At 37.8% G+C, this 8,749-nt stretch overlaps 1 protein-coding gene across 1 annotated transcript; it reads left to right on the top strand.

Moving 5' to 3' along the window:
* The first annotated feature begins 992 nt into the window (after positions 1 to 992).
* LOC133816513 (uncharacterized) lies at positions 993 to 2,411 on the top strand. Its single transcript, XM_062248968.1, has 3 exons — positions 993 to 1,214; positions 1,839 to 2,123; positions 2,238 to 2,411. Exons 1-3 carry the CDS (start codon positions 993 to 995, stop codon positions 2,409 to 2,411), a joined length of 681 nt encoding a protein of 226 aa, XP_062104952.1.
* The last annotated feature ends 6,338 nt before the right edge of the window (positions 2,412 to 8,749 follow it).

An 8,749-nucleotide genomic window follows, 5' to 3' on the forward strand; every position in this document is an offset into this window, starting at 1 on the left:
TTGGTGATGTCGTTTGGACTCACAAATGCCCCAGCAGATTTTATGGACCACATGAACAGGGTTTTCAAGGAGTACTTGGATTAGTAGATGACATGTTGGTCTACTCCAAGACAGAAGAAGAATTTGAGGATCATTTACGTCTAACCTTGCAACGATTGAGATAGCATCAGCTACTTGCCAAATACAAGAAGTGTGAGTTCTGGTTATCTGAGGTTGGTTTTCTGGGTCATATTGTCACTGATGGAGGAGTGAAAGTAGATCCTGCAAAGATTGCTGTAGTGAAAGAATGGCCAAAACCAAAGAATGCCTCGGAAGTCAGAAGTTTTCTGGGTTTGGTGGGCTATTATAGGAGGTTTGTCAAAGGATTTGCGAAGATAGTCGCACCGATGACAGAATTAACAAGAAAGAATCTAAAGTTCACCTGGTCAGATAAATGCGAGCAGAGCTTCCAAGAATTGAAGAGGCAACTTGTATTAGCACCTGTACTCAGCTTACCCTCAGAGGACGGGCAGTTTGTGGTTTACTGTGATGCGTCAAAACAAGGGTTGGGATGTGTACTGATGCAGTCTGGTAAGGTGATAGCCTATGCCTATAGGCAACTGGAAGATTATGAGCAGAGGTATCCGAAACACGACCTGGAATTAGCAGCAGTTGTCTTTGCACTGAAGATTTGGCGTCATTGTCTCTATGGGGTGAAATGTGAGATTTACACCGATCAAAAGAGCCTCAAATACTTCTTCACCCAGAAGGAGTTAAATATGAGACAGAGGAGATGGTTGGAGTTAGTCAAGGATTATGATTGCGACATACTATACCACCCCGGTAAAGCCAATGTTGTGGCAGATGCACTTAGCCGCAGAGGGCCAGGACTGGTTTCTTCTTTACAAGGAGTATCAAGGAAGATCCTAGAAGACATGGAACAAGCTGGTATAGAACTGATCACATGAAAACTTGCAAAGGTTACACTTCAGTCCACCTTGTTAGAAAGGATCATGGAAGGACAGAATGTAGACAAGAAGTTGAGTGACCTAAAGCAAGAGATACAGGATGGGAATGCCAAGGATTTCACTATGTCAGATACCGAACTAATCAGATTCAAGGGGCGTATTTGTGTGCCAAACAGTGATGAGCTGAGGAAAGAGATTCTGGAAGAAGCTCATACTACCCCATATTCAGTTCACCCTGGGACCACTAAGATGTACCACGACCTTAAGGTATTGTATTGGTGGCCGGGAATGAAAAAGGATGTAGTGGAATATGTGGCAAAATGCTTAACCTGCCAGCAGGTTAAGGCAGAACATCAAAGACTAGTGGGGCTACTGCAACTGTTGAATATTCCTGAATGGAAGTGGGATGAGATATCTATGGATTTTGTGATGGGGTTACCTAGGACCACAAAACAACACGATGCAATTTGGGTAATTATGGATAGGTATACTAAGTCAGCTCACTTCCTACCAGTGTGCATGACTTATTCTATGGATCAATTCGCCGAGTTGTACATGAATGAGATAGTACGGTTACATGGGACACCGTACTCTATGGTGTGTGATCGGGATGCTCGGTTTACATCATCATTCTGGGAGAGTTTACAGAGACCAATGGGAACTCGGTTGAAGTTCAGTACAGCTTATCACCCAGAAACGGATGGTCAGACCGAGAGAACAAATCAGATCTTAGAGGATATGCTCAGAGCGTGTGTCATTGACTTTCAGGGATCTTGGAGTAGATACTTGCCACTGATTGAGTTTTTGTACAACAACAGCTACCAATCTACCATCGGGGTAGCACCATATGAAATGTTGTATGGGAGAAAGTTTAGGTCTCCATTTCACTAGGATGAACTGGGAGAGAGAAAACTACTTGGACCTGATGCAGTGCAATACACCAATGAGGCTATTCAGAAAATCATGGCTAGAATGGTCACAACTCTGAGCAGACAGAAATCTTATGTAGATCTAAAGTGCAAGCATGTTGAGTTTGAAGTTGGTGATCATGTATTTTTGCGTGTGACTCCAAGGAAAGGAATCTTGGTGAAGAGGTTTGGCAAGAAGGGAAAGCTAAGTCCCAGATATGTCAGACCTTTTGGGATTTTGGATAGAGTGGGCAATGTGGCTTACATGGTAGCTTTACCACCATCATTGTCCGGGGTGCACAATGTATTTCATGTGTCATAACTTCGAAAATATGTATCCGACCCATCGCATGTGTTGAGCTATGAGACCTTGGGTTTGCAGGAGGATTTGTCAATCGATGAGCGTCCAATGAAAATACTCGATCGAAAGGACAAATTCCTAAGGAATAAGACCATTTCCTTGTTAAAGGTATTGTGGATGAACAGTGTTGTTGAGGAGGCAACCTGGGAATTAGAGTTTGATATGCTGCAGCAGTATCCTGAGTTGTTTGAATAAAATTTCGGGACGAAATTTCTTTTCAGGGGGGATAATTGTAATATCTGTTTTCCTAGAAGAGCAATTTTGTAATTTTCCCATTGTGTGCATCCTTATAATTTTTTTTCTTTTCTTTTCCTTTGATGGAATATTGGATATGTATGACTTCCAATGGAAATAAAAATCATGGTTTCTCATGTTTGAGATTTTGTGGAATCACAACATGAGAATAATGTTAAGTGAATAAATAACGGCTCGGGTTAAGTTATTTATTTAATTTAAAATTATTATTATGAGCATAATAATAATAATAATATGCTTGAAATTATTTTATTATATTATGTGTAATTTTTGGTTTGCCATAATATTAAATATTTGAATTTGCGAAAAGACCATAATACCCTCAAGTTTGGGATTGGTTCAAGGGGCATTTTAGAGACTTTATTTCTTCTGTTTTAACATGATTAAATATTCATAAAATTGGTTAAATTTTTGAAATTTAACTGATAATATCAGTTGTGGAACTTAGTTATTTTATTTTATTTTTTTAAAGAAAAAAAATAAAGAATTCCTTGAAAAGAGGATTTTACCACTTCAAATGCTAACTTCTTTTCTAAACCTATTCTAAAATGTGTTACCATGATAATCTAAAGGAAAAATTGTGGAAATAGTGAGGGAAACAAATGATTGAAGAGAGAGAGAGTGTGTAATTAACGTTTTTTTTTTAAAAAGAGAAGAAATTTTTGAGTTCTTGCACTTGGGAAAAATCTGAGCAGTAATGAACATTGTAGAATCATTCTAGGAGAGGAAATAAACATTTTGAGTGTAGGAAATACGTTTATAAAGCCTCGGATTGTGATTCACCATTTTTATCCAAGAAAATGCATATTCTTGGATAATTTTTTATTTAAGTGTGTTCAAGAGTGTATGGTGTGTGTGGTTGGTGATAAACAAGCTTAGGGGACTTCAAGAATCGGTTTTGACATGAAGAAACAGGCTGAAATGATCTAGAGTAAGAAAAACCAATTTTGAGCTCCATTGTTGGCGGTACACCGACGTTGGAGAAGAAGACTTCGACCAAGGCAGCTGTGGCATGATTCTTTTTGTCTTAGGGTTGTTTTGGACTGCTGGAACACTTGTGGGAAGTTTCCAAGTGGTTTGGAATGTTGGGGTTGTGGGAAACGAAAGAAACAACCTCATCGGCGCCGAAGAAGACAACAACTCCGGCGAGAGCTCCGGCGAACCCGATCTGGGTGTTTACTGAGGTGTTTTTTTTTTTCAATCTTACATTAATTTTAGAGCATTTTCCAACTGGTTTCATATTTTTCTGATTTTTCTTTGAATTATTAAGATTTATTGAAGTTTAAATAAAGATTAATTATCAAAAATATTTTATTGTTCAGAAAAATATGATTTTATGTTTCCATGATATCTGTATGATTTAGAATGACTTTGTATGTTTAGATTTAAGTTTTGATCGTATTTGATAATTTTCTTCAATTATTTGCTTTTAAATATGTGATTTAAGAAAATAAATGTGGAATATTATTTAAAGTATTCTAAAAATTCTGAGAATTTTTTATATGTTTAAACTAAGATTCTAAGACTCTCTGCAATTTTATTTTGAATTTGGATCATTTATGTAATTTTCATGATTTATTTGGCTTATTTTATATTTTAAATATAAAAAAATATTAATGCTACTGTTCTGAACATTAGGTAATTTTTGTATGTTACTGTAGGGTGTAGAAACCGATCTGTATAGTTAGATTCTATTTTTAATTAGTTATGAATTTTTCTTTAATTAATTAGCTTTTTAATGAAATTAATTAAGAAAAATAGTTATTTTGCCCAAAAAATTCTAAAATAATTTTTATAAGTTTATTTTGGTTTTAAAACAGTTTTGTATGTTAGTTTGATTTTTGGGCTGGTTGTGTATTTGTTTCTATTATTTGGGTTTTATTTGAGAAATTGAGGAAAAATAATATATAAATGTTAAAAATTATTTTTCTTGTCTTATATGAGAATTTGCTGATTATTTAGGGTTTTAGAAAAGTTGTTTATTAATTTTTTTTTGTCATATGATAATTTTTATAAAATTATTGAGTCTTTAATGTAATTATGATATTAAAGGATATTTTGGTAATTTTCACATAAAAAGTATTTATATGAATTCATGCGATACGTTAGAAACATCATTGTTTGTGCATGTGACATGATGGTTTAAACCTTTTGTGGAAAATAATTTTAATTTACGTGTCATGCATGTTAAAATGGCATAGTTAAATTATTTCGATAATTAGGGTTTCGAAATAAAACCTTAACGCCTATTATTATTTTTCCTGAATTTTTGCTATGTAATTGGACGGCCAGGAGCTAACAGTCGTCGAGGTGTCGCAACAAGTGGTTCAAGACACGTCAGCAGAAAACGCACTATTTAAGGTAAGAAGAGTGGACATCTGCGCAAAGGGTGTACGTTATGCGTACAACCTTGTTTTCTTATTGGTTGAATTATGTAATTATATTGTGACTTGAATTGTTGCATCAGGTTGACTAGCATGTAATTATGGTAGACATGCTTAGATGATAGAGTAGGCGTGCTACTAGATTTTAGTTGCTTGTGTAAGTATAGCACTTGCAGGAATTATCTTGGGTGTGTATAACTCAAGAAAATAGGATGCCACCACGGAACTGCCGAGTGTGAGTACAGCGTAGGCAGGGCAACGATGTCTCAAGGGAACGGCTGAGTGTGAGTACAGCGCAGGCTAGACTAGGTGCCACCATGGGAATGCCGAGTGTGAGTATAGCGCAGGCAAGGCAGTTTACATTTCATGTCCGATCAACATGACTTGTTAGTATTTATGTGTGTGAGTGTAACACACATTATGTTAGTGTGATATGGTGTTTATATATCGCACGATGATTATTATGCTTATGACATTTATTTATGTTTAGTTGAAAGTTTATGTTTTCTCATTTGGGGAGTTATGTCCTACATTGCTCTTCTTACTGGGGGTTAGCTCACGGATACTCTGTGTGCAGGTAAAGGCAAAGCAAAGCAGTGAGTGGTGAAGTGTAACCACCCAAAATTATTAATAAGGTTTAAGGACCTTGATTAGTGTGCTGGGAGGGCATAATTGGAGGTTAAGAGAATTAATGGCAAGAAAGCATGAATACGGGTATTGGATAAGTATGTGGGCCCTGTCTGGCTGGTAGGGGCATAATCGTAATTTTGGCCCGTTAGGGCATAAATGTGAATGTGTGTGATAAATCACATTATTATGTGGATAGATAGATAAATATATACATGCGTGTACATGTGTGTACATTTGTAACTGTCGGCACGAGGCGATCCTAGGGAGCAAGTAGCGGGAAAGTCACAACGGGGTTTAATAGTTAACTTTGGATAAGTCAGGGTATTATAAGTATCGGGTAGCTATTTAGACTATCGGGTTATGAAAATAAATATATGGAGATATATTCGAGGTTAGGAAGTCTAGGTGGGAATGTTGGGGAATTTTACCATTTTGCCTTCGGGGACGTTTCCGACACCCCGAGGCTAGGGATTGACTTAACGGGATAAAGGATAGACTTGGCTAAGACAGAAGCTAGTGGAAGGAAGATTAGACTGACTTTCATTTTCTTTCCCTCTTCTCTCTCAAGGGAACTAGGAAAAACCACAAGGAAAACAGAGGAAACTTGGAGGATTTGGGCTAGGATTTCCAAGGGTTTCAGTGGGGATCTAAAAGCTTAGCTCAAGGATTATCCAAGGAACATTTAATCAAAGCCAAGGTGAGAATCAAATTGTGTTTTTGAGGTTAGAAGCTCTGAGTTTTTCTTGGTAATAAGATAATTATAATTTTGGTGTTTAAGGTTGAAATGAAGCTCGAAACTTAAGAACTAGCTGGGATTCTGCTTAGAGAAGGGGTTCAGCTGAAAAGGTAAACTTTAATTTATGATTTAGAAGTTTAAATCTGAGTTTTGAATGGTTTGTTTTGGTGTTTGATGTTCTTGAGTTTCAGAGATTGAAACATGGATTGCAATGAGTCTTAGATTGGGTTTCCTGTTGAATTATGATGTTAAAGTTGTCTTAAAAGTGTTGGGAATGATTGATATCGAAATAGGGAGCTTTGGGATGATTTTGGGTAAGGTTTGGAGGTTGGAAATGGTGGAAATTCTGGGCTCGAAGGGAAGGGCCGCGGCTCTGTTCTAGAGCGCTGCGGCCCTAGGATGAAGATGAGTCAGGAAGGCTCGGCCAAGGGGGAGCGCCGCGGCCCCCAAGGCAAGGGCCGCGGTGCGTGTCTTCCTTCAGGGAGGGCCTTGGTTCTGTTTTAAGGGCAGGGCCACGGCTAAGCTTTGGGGGCCGCAGCCTTTAGATGCATACTTGAACGTTCATGGTTTTAAAGTACGGGGATTGAGCCTAGGGTGCTCGGGATCAATCTCACCACCGTGCTTGGTGGGATTCGACTTCCCGGAAGCTAGTTTTGTGTACGAAAACCTATATTTGAATATTAATGGAATCCATTATATTGATTGTGACTAGGTGATAAGCTAGGGCTCGGGATATGGATCGTGCTCGGGGGTCATCCTTTCTAATTAAAGCATTTGGAATCAAGGTAAGAAAACTGCACCTATGTAGGTGGATAGGTCGGGACTAAGTGTTCCCTATATTTGTTGGTATTGCTGTGAGAGTATGTTGGGACTAAGAGTTCCCTATAATTATATGAATTGCTATGCGAATATGTTGGGACTAAGAGTTCCCTATAATTATATGATCTGCTATGGGAATATGTTGGGACTAAGAGTTCCCTATAATTATATAAATGTCATGGGGTGGTATTATGCCACTGGGACATGTGATAAGCGGCCTAAGGGTGCCGAAATCAACACTTGCGCACATGGCGCCGCTTGGACACTGGTATCTGAGGACAGCTTATTAATCACTGAGCTCGGTTAAGCTGGCCGGAGTCAGTGGGTATGTCACTGAGATTGGCCTAAGCGAGCGAAAGACAGTGAATTAAACAGAGGGTGCGGCCTGCGGGCATTAACCCTAGTTATTGCTTGGTGTAGGTTCTATTGTTGATTATGGTGTATGACTTAATGAGTACCTGGAGTTGAATTATTGGTTATTGGCCAGTGTGCTACCTTGAATGTATTTTATGGTGTGCAGGTAACTGATTAGTACCTTGTGATTATTTGGATTATGCTCAACAAACTGTTTAGCTGCTATAACTGTTATATTATGATGTTATGTTTTCTTGATGGGCCTAGGCTCACGGGTGCTACGTGGTGCAGGTAATGCTAGTTGGCCATGGGTTGGAGAGCTCTGGGGGTGAGGTGTACATAGTCAGCTGCTCGGCCACCACGGTCGGGGGAAAATGTACAGGGACGGGAGCTTAAACCGTGAATTTTTCCATTAGAGTGGCTTGGTGGTTTATTTGTTAACAAGAATTTTATATTTACGTTATTTAAACCTTGTTTGGGATCCCATGTATAAAACATGTGTTTTGGTAAAACTTAGTTGTTTATAACCAAAATTCTTTTTGACCTAACTTGCTTACGTCATTAGTTACACATTTTGAGTTAAATGACTTGACTAGCAAGTTTTGCTCATTTGTAAACTGAAATTCTGATTTTGCAGTGAACCTAACTAAGAGGAAGTAATATCGCATTGCTACTGGCAGTTCGTCTTCATCATCCATTGTTTCCCATATTTCCTCTAAGGCTGCTATTACAGGATGAAAATCTTTAAACAGTCTAATTACTAATACATATTGTTCCGTTTCTCTCATCATAATTTGCTTAGACTCTTGAAGGTGACCTATCTCTTTGTGGAACAAAAGCAATCTTCGAGTGATTCTTTCTAGTGCTCCTACGGTGTTTCTTGGTTCCCTTATTCATTTTAAAGCCTTAATGGCTCGGATATCCTCATTGCTTAATGCTCCGTTCATACTTAACTGAAAACATAAATACTAAAATTGTTAGCTATACACATAGGCAAAATAACTATAACTTAAATACTTACTTGGCGGTGAGATTCGGAGCTTTGAGTGTGTGTATCGAGGAGAACTTCATGTGAAGGAACCGTTGCTCTGATACCAACTGTAATGACCCAACTACTCTAGACTATGGACCATTAATGAAAACGTAAGCATAGACACGAATCCCTAATAATACTTACAAGTGAAATAATCATACTTCATTAAAAACTTGTAAAAACAAATGTTAAACTTACATAAACTCAAAGCAGGATATGGGATCCCATTGTTTTAAAAAGAAAAAAAACATAACTTAATTGTAATAAAAAGGAGATTACATAAATAGGTGCGGAAAAATACACATAAACCATAAAACAAAGA

Source organism: Humulus lupulus, chromosome 1 (assembly GCF_963169125.1).
Source record: "Humulus lupulus chromosome 1, drHumLupu1.1, whole genome shotgun sequence".
Taxonomy (NCBI): Eukaryota; Viridiplantae; Streptophyta; class Magnoliopsida; order Rosales; family Cannabaceae; genus Humulus; species Humulus lupulus.